The sequence below is a fragment of the Atta cephalotes genome (assembly GCF_000143395.1).
Source record: "Atta cephalotes unplaced genomic scaffold scaffold00049, whole genome shotgun sequence".
NCBI classification, from domain to species: Eukaryota; Metazoa; Arthropoda; class Insecta; order Hymenoptera; family Formicidae; genus Atta; species Atta cephalotes.
Window position 1 is genome coordinate 1506367 of NW_012130113.1, and position 18757 is coordinate 1525123.

General features: G+C 34.0%; 2 protein-coding genes across 2 annotated transcripts in view; one reads left to right on the forward strand and one right to left on the reverse strand.

Moving 5' to 3' along the window:
• Positions 1-285, reverse strand: part of LOC105622889 — a 20980-nt gene extending 20695 nt beyond the window's left edge. The window contains exon 1 of the mRNA XM_012204298.1: positions 137-285. Within this exon, the coding sequence (XP_012059688.1) occupies positions 137-285 (149 nt within the window). The remainder of the gene's footprint in view (positions 1-136) is intronic.
• Positions 286-1962: 1677 nt separating this feature from the next.
• Positions 1963-18757, forward strand: part of LOC105622890 (unconventional myosin-Va) — a 24034-nt gene continuing 7239 nt past the window's right edge. Inside the window, exons 1-3 of the mRNA XM_012204299.1 lie at positions 1963-1989; positions 12862-13286; positions 15227-17585. Coding sequence (XP_012059689.1) covers positions 1963-1989; positions 12862-13286; positions 15227-17585 — 2811 coding nt within the window. The remainder of the gene's footprint in view (positions 1990-12861; positions 13287-15226; positions 17586-18757) is intronic.

The following is an 18757-nucleotide window of genomic DNA, read 5'->3' on the forward strand; positions in this document are numbered from 1 at the left end:
AGAGAGAGAGAGAGAAGCACTGATGATTTTTTAAAGATATAATGTAATATATAAATAATAAAGTAAAATTTTACGCGTAAAATTAATATCGATCGATAGATTAAACGAGTTAAAAGGAGTTAAATGGCAGGTTCACTTTAATCTCTTTCGTCGGAGACGCTGCTTCAAAGTCAGATGCGGCTTGACACCCTCGAAAATCTCAATCGATCTCAATTTCTCATCTTCGTACCTCAATCTAGCTTTCTCTAGATTCCTCGCTTGGAGAACTAATTGAAAAAATGCCATGTCTTAGTCATATACTTTATCTAATCTTCTGTTCTATTACTGAACATTTACGCGTAAACGTAATTATAAATTATATAACTATCTTAATAAATATCTATATAAATATCTATGTCACTAAATGTCAGATTCCAGCATAAACTGAAGTTTCTAGCAACTTACATACGTTCATATTCTGATTCTTCGTTGTTTATGTTTTATCCATGAATAAGCTATTTTTTATGTGCATTTTTACTGTTATTTATTTAGAATTTATTTTACTTTTTGAATGCAATTTAATTTTTTTTTCAATGACTCCTATTTTATATATTTACTATTATAATTATTAATAATTATTAAACTGATATCTTTTTAATTTTATTTTGCCTTAAAATGAAAAATTGGATCAATTCTCTCAAGTTTTTATGTCAGTTTTGTGAAAGAATAGACATTTTATGTACGAATAAGATTTTGTCTAAAGGTAAATACAGTCATGCAGATATTCTGTAACATAGACTGATATATTGGAGCTCCAAGTTCCGTTACCAGCAAATGATCACAGAGATAGGCGTCGGCAGATGAACAAGCAATGATAAAAGTGTTGGTGGATAAAAGCCAGTACTGGTTTATCAAGAATTTTAATCCGAGCAATGATACGTAATGCAGTTTCCGTTTGATTACAAATATTATTATTTTTTATCGTGCATATGTATGTACACATTAAAACTGTTAACTATTGCAGAACCTTTAAAAATATTAAAGCAGCCAAATTCAAATTGCTTGAATTACGATTGTAAAATAAAAACTGAAATTTATTCTCCTTATTACACTTATCATAGAGTCTGCTGCTTTTTAAAGTCTTATCGAGAATATCACAAACGTTTGAAAGAATTTAATATTTTTCCCAATACATTTGCGATATATTTAGACATTTTAATTTTTTAAAATTATCTTGAACTTTCTGGATGATGTTTCTTTCTGGACTAAGATTAATGGCTATCCATTGAGTTGCGTTCTTCTTATTTATCTGGAACGTTCTCCAAGAGTCCGCTCTACATCGAACGTCGCCAGTGTTGGTCTTCGATTCTTCAAGGAGGACCACACGATACCACCAACGAGCGTCAGAGCGAGACATCAATGATACCGCGATGCGGGCTGGCGAAGGTGGGCGTCGAGGTCGTCGGAGAGGGGCGCGCAATCTAAACCCGATAACGAGCCAGCTGGCAGCGGCAGTGCCGTCGTTTACGTGGAGGTACGACCTTCGCGAGAGGTTGCTCTCGCTAGTGGTGCCGGATCGCTCTTTCAAAAGGTCGCAGCCTGTATTGGAAAATAAATCGCGGCGCGAACTGGTACCATTCGCGGAGAATACAGAAGTGCCCGTTTATCTCGAGGAACACGTTAAAGAGTGGTGAAACGACAGGGACCAAGAAAGAAAAAAAAGGAAAAACAAACATGCCGTGAATTTTGTCAGGTGACATCCCGACGAAGTCGACGGTGTTCATAGCGCGTGCGGCTTTCGATCGCATGCGTCCAATGCTGTAGACACTTGGTCGTCGTCGTCATCGTCGTCGTCGTTTTTGCCGCGCGTGTGCATGTGAGCGGTGTGTAGTGGTACGCGCGTGTGATCGTGTTGTACCTGACCTGTGGTATACCTCCTGACCCAGCTTCTACCTGATCCAGGTGCCCGACATCTGGATCGCGATGACTACGAGGGAGCTCTATGTTAAGGTATTGCGGGATTAGTTCGGGGATATTTGATATCAGGTGTGCATCCCTGTGGAAGATGGCAGGTCTCCTCTGACGTAAATAAAATTGCGCGCCGCAGATTCTCTCGCGTGCCGACGTTTCAGTCCTTCGGGGGGATTAACGCTGCGCTTCAAGGGGATGTTTCAACATGATGCGCGAAGCGACGTAATCAGAGATTTTCGTCAGAGATAGTTCTCCATAACTAGAGGCGCGAATGATGGAAGATGATTAGGAATGTTGCTCCATTTTCTTGATCCTGAAGTTGCGGAGAAATTTTGAAGATAAATATGAATAAAAAGATGTTTTTATTCATATTTTCAAAATTTATCTTCGAGTGCATTAAAAGAGAGGGTTGAATTCAATAAACAACATTTATAATAATAACTTATAAATTCTTTGAAACTTAATTATTGTTTAAAATTACACACTGTCATTATTACACACCGTTCACATATATGTAAAAATATTAAAAATTTAAGGATAACGAAAGAAAGAATATGTGAGTAAGAGTATGTGAGTTAGAGTTAGTTTTGTGTCAATATGTAATTACTTTAACTTAACGTTATGTAATATAATAGCCAACATTTTGATCTTTTAACAACTTGTTATTTTCAATGGTAAAAAAATTAAAATGACACTGTTTCACCAGAATTAAAAAAAAATTTTAAATGCATGGTATTTATTGCTTTTAAATTCTGATGAAATTAACGGCGTTTTAATATATTAGCATTGTAGATAATCCATTATTGAAAGGTCAGAACGTTTGTTTTTACACTATGTAACATTAGCTACGTTTACACCCTTAGTTCGCGACCTATGCAATAGGTGTCCTTATTTATCCTGTAGGTTAAACAAAGATATTCTACCTATCATATAGGTAGTAAACATAGTCATTGATATTAAGTTAAGATAATATATTAATAGTACAAAACAAAAAAATCTAGCTCGACTTACTGTCTTCTTTTTCATTATTTTTGAATTCTTATTCATACGAGCTTATTATACAACCTGTATATATTTTTTAAATTAAATTTTATCTAAATTATTACAGTCGTATATAATATCTCGAAGTCTCGCTTAACGTGATTTATCTTTATATCAACCAGGAAATTTCATAGAGTTGAAAATGTCTCGTTATACAATCAGTGGAAACTGCGAGAACGATGTCTGCCATTGCGAGTTTATGGTTGCGCGTGCGAAACTGTGATCTGACTCCGTTTCTATGCCTTTTGTTAAACATTAACAACACTTTGGCATTTGGAATAAACATATCTTTCTCGCAATGTTTCGCAGTGTATAACTCGCAATCCAGGAAAGACCGTAATAATTATTTTTTATAAATATCTAAAGAAGCTATACGTAAGTCTTTCAAGATGCCAAGCAGATCCTTTATTACGCAACTATAAAATCAAATAAGAATTATATAATTATTATTATGTCTATGTTGCTACATTCCCATAAATATATACATATATCATGAATATGGGTCATTCATTTACATAATATGCATGTCACAGTTTCTATGATACGAGAGACTTAAACTGAAGAGAAAATACTATTTCTCACTGTTATTCTTTTTACTCTTATTTGAATAACAGACATCTCCATTGTATTTAATTATGCAGACTATTATTCTTGTTCTCAAGGGACGTTTTTTTTCTTTCTCTTTCCAATATCTTGATAAGAAGCACAATCGTGTCTCTGAAACGTTTATTTGAATCTTGGTGACTTAGCTATTTTCAGAGATTTTATTCGATACAAAGTAAACAAATTCTTAAATCTCGTTGAACGTAAACTCAGGCCTTTAAACTCAGGCTTTGTATAATGTCGTGTACGAGAATCAATAACACTAACTTGACATTCTATCTAAAACATTCTCTTTGTCAAGATTGATGAGTTCTGTATGTCCGATTGTATATTTACTTCTTCATGCACTTAATATATTTTCCCAAAACTGATACTAACAATAATTTAAGTCTGTTGCAACTTTTAAAACCGTAATGATCTATTTATAATTAATATATTGTTGCTTTTTAAATCCATGTCTTTTATTTCCCATTTCTTTAAAACAAAGGTATAATTGATAAGAATTCTCAGTTTGTTACATTTTTATTAATATGTACTGACTGATTGAGCTGCAGAACGCTGACTTGAACAATAAAAAATTATTAAATATTTTACTGTTTGTACATGCCTTAATAAATACGGAAAAATGTACGGAAATGTTTCTCAGGCCATCGAGATTTCTTTCTGAAAGTAAAATCAATAACTGCTAACGAGAGAACCTCCATTATGAGAGACCTAAATTCTGATCTAAATCAGGTGGTACAATTATAAAAATAACAGCTTGTATTTAATTTATCGCACGATAATATTTCGTTAATAACATTGTATATTTCGTTAACAATGATTGCGATTACATGAAATGCTTTTGAAAAAGAGACTTGCAATATAAAATTAATATAATTATTTCGAGAGATTTAGAATCAGCTAACAAATTATTACTATGTAATATATATATTAACAATGTATATTAACAATGAAAAATATAAATTAACAATGAATTAAAGGAATTATGTGAAACAATCAATTCTTTCCGAAAGATATTATTGCACCACTTTTTGTAATTCAGCTGTCATTAACAGATCACTAAACAGCCGCATTTCCTACAATGTCTTACATAATATATTATGTTAACCAAAGCTGAAATCTCGGAATGTCCCTAACATGTCACGACCATGAGAAATTATAATTGTATTTTTCAAAATAATTAATTGTTCTTTGATGATTTTTTAATTATTTGCTAAACAGCGAAGACGGATATTTATACGTATAATTAGTAATGACGGAATAAAAGACAGTTGCAAATTTAAAATTATACGTTTAGAAGTTTATTACAGTGACTGGCTTTCTTTCTTCATGGCTTCTCATTTGTTCCTTTTTCTTTGAATCAGCTGTTCACTCTCTAATGATCAAGTCCTGATTGGTCTCTCTCGAACAATTAAATTTCTAAATATTATCGAAAAAAGAGAAATGTTTTTATCGATCGCGCGTTTGAAAGATCATATCCTACAATAAAGGTGAAGGTCTCGTTAATTCGATCTCGTGTTTGTCTCGTATATATCTTGCCTGAAGTCAAAATAAGAATCTAAGTCCTAGTGTGAATGTCCATGTATGTGTATATGTGTTTCGCAGTGAAGACTGGTTTCGTGAATGTAAATTATACATAAACGAGGCTATCAATGCGGATTAACTGTGACAATACAATCGCTATAGTACCTTTCAACAATAGTTAATCATCGTCATCCGATTCGTTCCGGAAGGAAATCGTCGTGTCAGCGACAAGTAATATAAGCACATTATGAAAAAAAAAAAACGAATTTTGTCAGATTTAAGGCAATTGCAACTTGAAAATTTAATTATATGAAAACAACATATGTCTAACGTACAGTTTATTTTTTCTCACGATGAATAGTAAATTCACGTATGAATTGAAATGAGAAAAAGTAATATGATGCATAGTAAATGCGTCTTGGGATTTAACGCGCTGTCGAGTAATGAAAACCGAGATTAGAAAGTGCTATTTCCTTTGGTTTATGCTATTCCCTTTAAGACTGTGACGCTTCTCCCCGACATTGGTGGTTGATTTATCGGAGTGGCCAGGTAAGTGGCGGGGTTGCCCGAGGTCGGGCATCACGCTTTTTGTTATAACAGGTTTTCGTTTCTTCGGATGTGGGGGAAAACCTCGGAAATAACTGGTAACGTGGACACTGTTCCTTAAGTGTATTTTTTTTCATCGATCATGCCAATTCGAGCGTAGCTACGACTATGTGGGTCTTCAAAGAATGCTGAAATATCGAGTATCGAGCACGCCTAAAAGAGAAAAATACGGTTCGTGTTTCATTGTTCTACGACGAAGGAATTTAAAATTTTTCTCTTTATAGCATTCTCTTTATCACAAAATATTTTGCAATTTGAGAAAAATGCATACTCTCTTTTTCTATTTTCGGAAAATGAAAAAAATACGCCATAGAAAGAGAGTAAAAAAGTGCATTTTTCTCAATTTGAAAAATATTTGGAAAAATATTATAAAGAGAAAGATTAAAAATTCCTTTGTCATAAAACAATGAAACATGAAGGTTTGGTCAAATAAATCCTTTTTTTTATTATTCTTCAACATAATTAAGCAAGATTTAATAATTTGGGTAAAGTCAATTATTACAGACACAATTTTCAGAACGAGAAATCTTGTAAATAGAAACTTGGGTTCTGAAATTTTTGAATATGACGACAGCAGGATAATTTTCTCGGGATTGTTCCGGTGTGGATTTTCCTTAAATGATCATCGTCAGATGAAATGTTCCTCATGATCTCGCGTGAGGAATCTACCGGTCTTTGCAATGACGGAGGGCAAAGAGCGAGATCGCCTCGTGTCGAGACGTTTTGCTTTTCTGCAGCAAGAGAAAGGGATCTGCTTGGCTATAAGCATAGCTCGCCGATCGTGTTTCTCGAACTGATCACCCGGTTGGCTATTCCCAACAATTCTAGCTCACCTTTTAGCATGAAAGCGCATTCGTGACTTATCGGATAAATCGAAATTGAAATTTAAGAAATTACAATATAATGGTCCATCAAACTCTCATTGAGATAGAGCCATGTGTGACTCATTAAATATTTGTGTCATTGCCTGTTTGAGATCAGCGTGGAGTTTACATTTTCACATATTGCGCATTGTAAGAAATCCTTTCTCTTAACGGAGAGACCATTCTCCTTATATTGATTACACTGTGTCGCAGACGGAAAGGACTTTCGTGTCTCAAGATCACTGCGCACAAGCTCTCTAATCTATTATCGATTGCATATGTGTTTCCACCATCGATCATAGAGATTAACACATTTCATTGCGTCGTCATCCGGATAAGAGAAACTTCTGCCGGCAGTTGAGCGCGCTTCATCAGAGAAGCGCTTCTTTATCTCGCGAAGAAATGTTTCCTGTGTTAAATAAGCGTTACATCGCCGGTCCTTTATGACCCCTTCTCTTTATCCGCGAGACATGAAGTCCTCGCGGCGATATCCCACGAAAGCATTCCGCTGTTACTGACGCGCGCATAACACCCGCGCCCGAAGCGGTAAGTCGCGTTCTCACGGTCGCAATCTTTCTTTCATGGAGATGACTAAATTTGCCTTTGTTTATCGGGACCGATTAATCGCCCCTCAATAAGGCATGAATCGGGAGCATTAATCCAAGAAGATACTTTCACGTGTCATGCTTCATTATACATTTTATTTTATGCCGAAGGGCATTGTTATTATGTCGAGTTAAATAAAAAATTGAGCGTAGTAAAATGTAATGATGCTATTTCTTACAGCGCTTGACATTGATTATGTAAAATTAATGTGCAATTTTTTTATGACGCACACCACAGCTTGAGTATATTTTAAGATCAATTTATAAACGTAATTTATCACGTAATTTTGCGTGTGTAGGAAAGAAAGAAGTGTGTTGTTGTGTGTGTGTGTGTGTGTGTGTGTGTGTGTGTGTATATTTTAACAGCTTGACATATATCACAACTTTAATTGCAATACTTATAATGTAAGTGTGAATTGGATTAACGAGCTTCTGTTTTTTATGGACTATTAGATAGGAAAAGGTAAAGGCATACGTCATGTAAGCATCATAAGTAATCGATCTTACTATCCAATATCAATGATAGAAAAGGTAAAAAAAAGATGAAGTTGTTTGCACCAGTCATTAATAGACCTCGAAGTTTTTATAGTGTGCTCTTAGATCATACACGTGTGTTTCATGGTTACAAAGAACATTATCAATAATTATCTGCAAAAAACATTATTTTTTTAATATTTTTCAAATTTTAAATAAAAAAAACATGTAGTTAACATAAGCAACGTTTTTATACTAAAATATCACTTTTCACAAAAATAATTTGTTTAAAAATGATTTTCAACATTTTTTCAGGGAGCCCTTCGATTGTTACCGCGCGTTTTTGAAAAATATAGGATGTAAAAGTAAAAATAAAAAATAGAACATGTCAATAAATATTGTGTATAAATTTCCATTGATTGTTTTTGTATTTTTATATACATTTATAAACTAATGTAAATCAAAATTTTTTTCTTCATTTTTAAGTCCATTTTTTCAATATCCAAAAAACACTTTGTTTGCATATTCTACTTCTTATTTTAAATGTTGATGTTTACGAAGTGAATACGTAACGAATCGTACAGTTAAGTTTGTCGTTGAAGAAATTCATGTCAGCATGAATCATATATTCCGGGATGGCCTCGTAGTGATAAGATTACAATACCCCTCCAATTGCTTTTCTACCTAGGTTTAAACTGCACACGAAAATGAAGATTAGAACCGTGAAATAAAGTGTCACTGTCAATCACACTATTTTTCTTATAATTAGCACAACTAATGATAACTAATGAAAATATGTATTGAAAATAGAATAATTCGCTAGCCGAGCGAATATCGTTTTTCATCATTATTTAAAATCAGATTAAAACATGCAGTTAAAAATCCTAGATTTAGAAATATATTAACTAATATATTAATATAATAACATTTCAAGCTATTGAGATTTATTTTTAATTATAATATTCATTAATTAATTGACAGAAGTATAATTATTTTGTACATTAAATCTACAGTGGTTTTCAAAAGTTTTGGCTAATATAATTTTATCGTATCACCCAAATAAAAAATCTTTACAAGCTCTAGTATACAAATATTTATACAAGTATTTAATATATTCTAATATTCAAAATATTATATCCTTAAGAGTTGATTGTACAACAACTTTACTTTACTAACTTATAATTAAATTAGAAAACAGATTAACAAATATTATGTAAAATACGTAAATTACGTAAAATTATATATATAGTATTGATCTGTGCACAAAAGAAACATGTGAAATTCACACGATTAGCAAGAAAAGAGCCTTTTGTGAAATGTAATGGAAGCCTTACTTCGGTGGTGCTTAAACAACGAAAGGGTTGCGTCGCTTGCGCAGAGAGAACAAAGCTGCTTCGTGCATATGCGACATATGCGTATAATGCACTTGCATCAAGTTTTAAAGAAAATACATTGCCGATGAGTAGTCTCGCGAAATTAGAGCGCTATCGATCACAAAACTGCGACGAAAATGTATGATATAATAAAAACACTTCCTCGTTCTTGAGGAAAATATAATTTATAAGAATATAAAGAAAGAATAAAAAGAAGAAGGAGAAAGATAGTATTTTCAAAATAGAAACTTATGTGCCAATAAAATTTCAATATAATTAATCAAGTTTTTTATATGTGGTTTTGAAGGAGATAAATCACTTTCTTATTTAAATATTTAATTTATCATATTTTTTAAATTGTTTATTATTGATATCCGTATCTTAATCATGTGCATATATTAAACATATGACGCAATAAATTAATTCGCGACGGAAAGCGGTATAGTGAGATCAGGAGGCTCATTCACATTGAATTAGGAAATTACGTAAATACGTAAAATGTATTCGTAACTTTCTATGGCTACGGATCCGCGGATCACTTTTGTCTTCTAGACATCTCTTCAATTAGAATTTAGAATCCTGCTATGAGAACCCGGTAGAGAACTCGAGTTTTTTGTTCCTCTTTCCGTAAGCTCGTGGTGATAATTGGCCTTACGGTTATTGCTGTGTTGTTGCATGTTGCAGATATATAACATAGAAAGCATGGGAACAATTTCTTTGGTATGCCGAGGTAAAGTGAGCTAGCTAAGACGTATTAATCCATGTAAAATTTCCAACTATGTAGAAAAGTTTACTGATAAAACCGTGAAGCTTATATAATTAAATGATAAATTAAAAAAACAATACAAAACAGACAATATTAAAAAAACAAAATTAGAAATACTTTTCATCTAATTGATCATGTAACTGTAAGAGTTTGTACTAATATAATGTTGTTGCATTGACTGTAACTTGTATGTAACCTCTCGGTCAGGTACTTCAAGAATCTCGATGTTCTTTATTTACATCTACCTTTCTATCGTCTTTTCTTTATGAACTCTGCGAACGCTTCAGCGAAAGTCTTTTATATAATTAACTAATATATTGTAGTAAAAATCTTTGTGTCATGAGATGAAATTTTATATCGGTATTGCTGATATAAAATTTCATCTCTTGACACATTGATTTCCTAAGTATATATGTATAAATTTTTATATATAAATACTGCATGTCTTTTATACGATTTGTACATTTTACAATTAATATAATCTTGCAAGTTTCTTTAATTTAAAGACATATATTAAAGAAAATATATACTAAAAAATTACTGAAAAAGTATTAAAAGAAATATCTTAAAAGAAATTGTATTTATACAAAAGCATCATTATCTTTTCATTCCAAAAATTGCTCGATTTATTTTTAATTTATTAGAGCAAGAATGTGACTCAATTCGCGACGTAAAGTGTCAAAGCTGACTATTGTGACATTTATTAAATACACCACAAATATTATTGATACTCCAATCCTTGTAGCGTAAGCACTTACATTACGATGTTTATGTGGTATCGTACAACACAGTGTAATCTTACTCATATTTCGCACAAGTCTGCATATAAGCAAAACATCGTGCGTTTTATGAGTCACATTAACGTAAGACGTGCCGATAGGGGCAAACGAAGAGATAAAAATTTTAATTATATCGCGTCAATGATTTTGCGACTAATACGTGTCACCTGTTCGCGTTTTTATTTCTTTTCCAACCAGCGAAACGGTATCTTGCGTAATAAATGACGTATGTATACGACCTACACACTGTGAAAGCCAAGTTCAGGGTCACGTATTTTACTATCTTTATAAATGCAGTTAATTAGCTCTTGTAATCAAAGCAGTTAATGAAATTATTTATGAGTTTTAACAAAGAGAAAAACCAGCACCTTTTTTTCTATCGTTTTCAAAAGATTTTCGCACGCACAATGGAGATGCGATCAACGCGAATTATCAGCGAATAAATAAGGTGAAACTCGTTATTGTTAAAGTAAATGTGACGTTGCACATTTACAAGTTTTGCCTGCCATTTCACACGACATTTTATGTAATTACCCAGCATAAATTAGAGATTATGCTGGGATTATGTATTTCATATTCATTCATATTTTCATAGGTAAAATTAATCTATATAATTGTAAATCTATAAAATTAAGTTTCTGCGATTTTTCGATATAACTAAATATATTTTAATATAAAGCACATTTCAAATCTAAATGATATTTGTAAAACTATTTTATATATCAAAATTATTAGCACAATTATGCAATTTACAAAAAATATTTAATTATGTAAATAAAATTTCTTTAGAAATTGGAAGAATTCAGATGATTGTCTCGGAAGATTCACAAAAGAAGCTGCGTTAATATAATCAATGAATTATTTTGTCTATTAAATTAATTATGATTATCGGATCGTTGACGTTACTATGGGAGGATTCGAAAATGTAGGACGGCGAAAGGGAAGTCGCGACTTCGGTAAAAAAAACCAATTTACCGTTGCTTGACATGCTTCTGGATAGTACATTCGTAATACAATTGGGTGATCCCAGTTAGACTACTTCGACAATACAAATCCTTACAACGAACATGAAAGCCCGTTGGGTTTGACGAATACACCGTTATTCACTCACGATTGTCATTCACATGTTCGTAGAAAATGTCAAACTGTCTCTGACAGTTACAGACGATCTAGATTTCTCCATGATGTTTCTATGATATCTTAATTTCTTGGATTTGCGCTTTAAATAGATTTTAGACTTACAATTAGTGTTACTTTGTAGTATTATTTGCAGGCGCGATTAAAAATTTTAATCAGGATTGGGAAAGTTACTCTTACTTTAACAATAAATAGTTACAGTTTTTTACTATAATAAAAAAAATAACTAATTACTTTTATTAAATTAGCTATTAGTTTCCGAAAAAATGTAACTAAATTAAATTACAGTTATAGATGAAAGGAAAGAAATAAAGTTAAATTACTGAGGAAAAAAATTCTATTTCTAATTTCATTACAAGTAACGAGTCAATCTTGATTTAAATTAATATAATATAATATTATACATATGTTTTTGTATACATTTTATAATTAATGTAAATTGAAAAATAAATTCATACAATTTTAGCTTCCTTTCTAATGTAGAAATAGCGTGATCTGTGTACAATTTACTATGTAGATCAATTTCGTATTCGCAATGCATAAAAGAAATCATTGATCTTGTATGTCATGTCGTTCTCTTGTTCAACACATATGTGATTAATGGTGAATGTTAAGTATTAGTACTAAGATTGAATAGAATGGTAATTTCTACTCTTAGAGGGTATATTCTACCGTATGCGAATAATATATGATAACATTAAATGCATGAAATAATGGCGAATTAGAGCATTCGTCAACCGAATCGATACATTCTTATTGGCGATCTCAAGCTTTATGCATCACTCTAAAAAACAGTCATCTTTATGATATGCTGAAAAAGTCATTCCGATAATTAATTAAATGCTGGTAACAATTATTTAATATAAACAAGTGCAATTAATAAACATGTTTGAATTTGTAATGCAAACTTTAACATTAATTGTCAGTTTCAAACTAAAATCTAAATAAAGCTAATAGATCATCTAGTGTTTTTAACAAAGGTATATTCAACTTCAATAACCTCGCGCGATTATCGACTTTTTAATAATTTTATAAACCGTCGGTGTTTACAAACAGGGATGCACCGCGTTTGTTATTAAAAATGTATAATAAAATTGGCGAAACTTTTTTAACGCAAAAAACAACAATCGATCGCAGGATGGCCGAGTATGGGTGCCACATCCAGAGAAAGTGTGGGAAGGCGCCGTGCTCCTGGAGAACTACAAGCAAAATCAGCTAATACTGAAGGTGCGCACAGAGGAATCGAAACAGACAAGAATACTGGAAATCAAATCGGACAGTGATCTTCCGCCACTCCGAAACCCTGATATACTAATAGGAGAAAATAATCTCACATCGCTGTCGTTTCTTCACGAGCCCGCTGTTCTCTACAATCTCCAGATCCGCTTCCAACGGCATTCCATTTACACCTACTGTGGCATAGTCCTGGTAGCCTTTAACCCGTACAACGAATTACCCATCTACGGCAATGACACGATATGGGCCTATAGGGGTCAGGCAATGGGTGACCTGGAACCCCACATATTCGCCGTAGCCGAGGAAGCCTATACGAAGTTGGAGAGGTGAGTAATCTCTTGGCGATATTTATCTATAAATTGTGTGTGTAATTGATATACGCTTGCAGCGATATTAAAAAGCAAATTAGGCAGTTTTTCTGTTAGATAAGAAACTAACAATATTAACAATTAATAACTGATGAATTAAAAAGGTGAATAAAAAAGATATCCTTAATTAAGTAAAAATTAGTATTAAAAATATATTAAATGCATAGTCTTTATAAAAAATGATTGAAATTGAAAATTTATATTTTCGATATAAGAATAAATATTATATATAAGAATAAATATCATATGAAACAATTTGATAAAATCAATATTTAAATTTGAAAATACAATTTCATAGATTGAATAAAAATTTTTCAATATTTTTTAAAAACATATCTATTTCATATTGAGATAATTTTTTATTCATTCTAAATCGCTAAATTTTTATTATTGGGAGTACAAATTATTTCGGTCCGTTTTTTTGTGGATTTATTTCAAAATGAATGAATAGATCAATTAAAGTATTGTCATCACTGCTTACTACTTTTTCTCATCTCAGGCAATTTTCGAATTCCATCTCGAAAAAATGACTCATCTTTGGAGGCGACCCAATTTTGGAGTCAATTTTCGATTTCTGCGAAAGAAATGAACCGATGACTTATTGCATTCTTCGGAATAATCAGTAATCAAAAGGAGCAAGAGAATACGGCGGATGCGGTAAAACATCTCATTTGACCGTTTTCAAATATTTTTTTACGACTTTAGCGACATGAGGCCGAGAGTTGTCATGAAGAAGAATAACTTTATCATGTCTTTGCTCGTATTCTGGCCATTTTTCTTGCAATGCACGGTTCAAACGAATCAATTATAGTCGATCGCCCGTAATGGAATCGCCAGGTTTCAGCAGCTCATAGTAAACAAGACCTTTTTGGTCCCAGATTCAGAACATGATCTTCGAACCATGAATTTTCGGCCGCAGTGTTGAGGTCGATGGCAACAAACCGGGCTTAGTATTTTTTCTTCTTGGGGTTATCGCAGAATATCCACTTCTCATCTCCAGTCACAAGTCCGATGCAAAAATCTTTTCTCTATTGTCTTTGAATCAGCTGTTCGCAAATGAAAAATCGCCTTTCAACGTCTCTCGGTTTTAGTTCACCCAATTTCCTTGTTTTTGAATCATTCCCATGACTCTCAATCGTACAAAAACGGCTTGTTGAGTTACCCCCAATGATTCTGCAAACTCCTCTTGCGTTTGACTCTGATCTTCTTCGAGTAATGCCTCTAATTCTTTCTCTTCGAATTTTTTTAGCTATCCAGAGCGAGGCTTGTCTTCAACGTTGAAATCTCCATCCTTGAAACGTCGAAATCATTCCATACATGATTTATCAGTTGGAGCAGTGTCACCATAAACTTCGACAAGCATTCGATGGGCTTCAGTCGCACTTTTCTTCCAATTAAAACAGAAAATCAAAACTTCCCGCAAATGTTGCTTGGTTAACACAAAATTCGACATTTCAAACAGTAAAAATCAAGGTTTTTGTATGAAACTCAAAGCGATATAAACTGAATATTATTAGCAGATGTTTAACTTTTCTGAAATCGCCAAAAGCCATCAGCTGTCACTATGAACCATTCACAACTGGAGCTATCTTACGAGGGAAACGGACCGAACTAATTTGTACTCCCAATACTTTAAAATATAATATTAAAAAATCTGTTTTTTAAATAATTTTTTTATTTTATTAAAAAATATACTTGTAAAAAATATATCCTTAAAAGTATATTTAATTATTTAAGGATATTTAAATTGCATTTTTTTAATATTATAAAATATTTATGTATTATATATTTAGTTTATATATTATATTCATATTATAAAATATTTTTAATTAATACATATAATTAGCTCAAATTTAATTTCGTAATTTCATTTAATTTCATTCAACTTTTTAATTTAGGGAGAATCATGACCAGTCGATTATCGTCTCCGGCGAATCGGGCGCCGGCAAAACCGTCTCGGCGAAGTATACCATGCGGTATTTCGCAACTGTCGGCGGATCAGCGACGGAGACGCAGGTCGAGAAGAAGGTTCTCGCCTCTTCGCCTATCATGGAGGCAATTGGTAATGCAAAGACTACCAGAAACGATAATTCCTCCAGATTCGGAAAGTTTATTGAAATCCAATTCAATAAGAATTATCACATTACCGGTGCGAGCATGAGGACCTACCTATTGGAGAAGTCGAGGGTGGTATTTCAGGCAAACGAAGAGCGAAATTATCATATCTTTTATCAGATGTGCTCAGCGGCAAAACGTCTTCCTCAGTTATACTTATCTGATCAGAATCAATTCCACTATCTTAATCAGGGCAATAATCCAAGGATTGATGGTGTAGACGATCTAGCGTATTTTGACGAGACCATAAGTGCGCTGACGATGCTTGGTTTCACGTCCAAACAGCAGGACGACATGCTACGCATACTGGCGGCCATACTACATTTAGGTAATGTAAACATAAGTAGTTGCGTCAAGGATGCGAAGCAGAACGAGGTGGATACCGAATCTAGCTACATTGCTCCATCGGATCGACATCTACTCGTTCTTTCCGAACTGTTGGGCGTCGAAATCAACGCAATGCGCAAATGGCTGTGTCATCGAAAAATCGTTTCGACACGAGAGGTCTTCCTGAAGCCTATAACTGTGGAACAGGCAAATGGCGCGCGAGATGCCTTGGCCAAACATATCTATGCCGAGCTCTTCAACTGGATCGTGACCAATATCAACATCTCACTGCAATCACCCAGTCAGCTACACTGTTTCATTGGTGTATTGGACATTTACGGCTTCGAAACGTTTGAGATAAATTCGTTTGAACAATTTTGCATCAATTACGCGAATGAGAAACTCCAGCAACAGTTCAACCAACATGTCTTTAAACTGGAGCAAGAGGAATATTTGAAAGAGGATATAGAATGGACTTTCATCGATTTTTACGATAATCAGCCATGTATCGATCTGATCGAGACCAAACTCGGTATTCTAGATCTCCTCGACGAGGAATGTCGTATGCCGAAGGGTTCGGACGCTTCCTGGGCGGAAAAGTTATACACCAAGTGCATCAAGTCTAAACATTTTGAAAAACCGCGGTTTGGCACTACAGCCTTCCTGATACATCATTTCGCCGATCTCGTACAATACGAAACTGTGGGCTTCCTAGAAAAGAATCGTGACACAGTGATCGAAGAACAAGTGGATGTGCTGAGAAATAGCGAGAACAAGCTGCTAAGAAGGCTGTTCAGTGAAGAAGATCCTAAGTTGGCAGTACCGCACACAAGAGTGAAAGTATCTACTCAGAAGAACGTATTGATGAACGCAGCCAACAAACAGAATAAGAAGACGGTCGGTTCGCAATTCCGTGATTCCCTTAACATGTTGATGGCCACACTAAATGCCACAACGCCACACTATGTGCGTTGTATCAAGCCGAACGACGAGAAGGAGGCCTTCGAATATAGTCCAGTGCGAGCGGTGCAACAGCTGCGTGCTTGCGGCGTTCTAGAAACCATTAGAATCTCCGCTGCAGGCTTCCCGAGTCAACGTACGTACGGCGATTTCTTCCAGAGGTATCGATGCCTCTGCAAGTTTAAAGAAATACGGCGGGATGATCTGAAGGAGACCTGCCGGCGCATCTTGGCCAGATATATTAACGACGAAGACAAGTTCAAGTTTGGCAAGACAAAAGTGCTCTTCAGAGCTGGTCAGGTGGCATATTTGGAAAAATTACGAGCAGAGAGACAACGTGACGCCTGCATAATGATTCAGAAGACCGCGCGCGGTCTGATCCATCGTAATAAATATAAAAAGATTCGCAGGTCGATTCTGGGTCTCCAGAGATATGGCAGGGGTTACATCGCCCGACAAAAGGCAGAGGCTGTGAGGAGGGAGAGGGCAGCAGTGAAAATTCAGGCACGAGTAAAGGGCTGGCTGCAGAGACATTGGTACTTACAGGTGAAACGTACGATTCTCGGTTTACAAACGCTTGGCAGAGGCAATATGGCTCGCGCCAGGTACAAGATAATGAAGGACAACGCCGCTGCGACTGTGATCCAAAGATTCGCTCGTGGATATCTCGTGAGGATGGCGTGCAAGAAAAAACTCAGAGACATAATAATTGTACAATCGTGTATCAGGAAACGCAAGGCGAAAAAAATCTTCAGGCAACTAAAGGCCGAGGCTAGGAGTGTAGAACATGTTAAGTCGCTCAACAAAGGACTGGAGATGAAGATTATCACGTTGCAACAGAAGATAAATGAAATGGTAAGTGGTGACGTATTATTTATATTAATATTATACTTCTTCTTCTTCTTCTTACATTAGGCCTCTATATTACACCTCTCTCATATCCCTGTGGTACACAAGCTGATTATTCAATTGCCACGAGCATATGGGACCTACAATTTTAATGCGATTCCGAATGGCGGATTTTCGAGAGGTATTTCTTTACGAGCGTAAATATTTTGATTCCTACTAGGATCGAACCCGGGACCTCTGGCACGATAGATCAGTGCGCTATCTGCCACGCTCGCGTTCAATATTTATAAGTTTAATAATCATATCTCTTCCTAATCTCTTGTCAGAGAGATGATCTCTGCATATATCCACTAATATGTAGGACTAATATGTAGGACTTATAGTTTTTTACACTGGTTCTGAATGATATATTAGAAGAAGTTGTCATGACATTCTCAGTAGTTTGCTATTGCCAATCAGAAATAATTAATTGATCGACATCGTATCACCATCAATTCGACGTCGCCATTGAATTAGCATCGATTCGACGTTGATCGACCAATCATTTCTGGTTGAGTTGTCTTCCGAAAGATAATAATCAAATAAAATTTGATATATGTGTTTTAAATCCGTATGTGGATTTAAACCCGGGATTTTTGACATAGGGAGTAATTACATAACTTTCTACACTACGATCGACATAAATCATATATGTATATTTATTTACTTATTAATATACTAGTTAATTTATTTAAATTAATTTACTTTATTAATATACTAGTTAATTTATTTATATAGCAGTCTGGTTCTAATTTTATTATTGTTTGTACACATTCACTTTAATGATTCTCTCTTTATATATTGATTATTGTACGACAAATATTACATATCTCGGTGATCGAATTGAGAGAACATCCGCTAATAGCAATAATCGACGATCTTTAATTTGTGAGATTATTATTATTTGATTTTGATTGTGTTGCAAGTCCGAAAATAATCAATGTGCAGCCATACATCTAAAATAAGTGTATTTAAAATATAGAATACATATAGAAATATTATTCCAATATCTGCTTTGACCACAGGTGGCACTTCTCTTACTTCGTTGATTAAATCATCTATTTATTATTATACACTAAAAAAAATATTCTGATTAAACCAATAAAAAGAGCCAAAAGGATAAAATTTTGATGAGATTA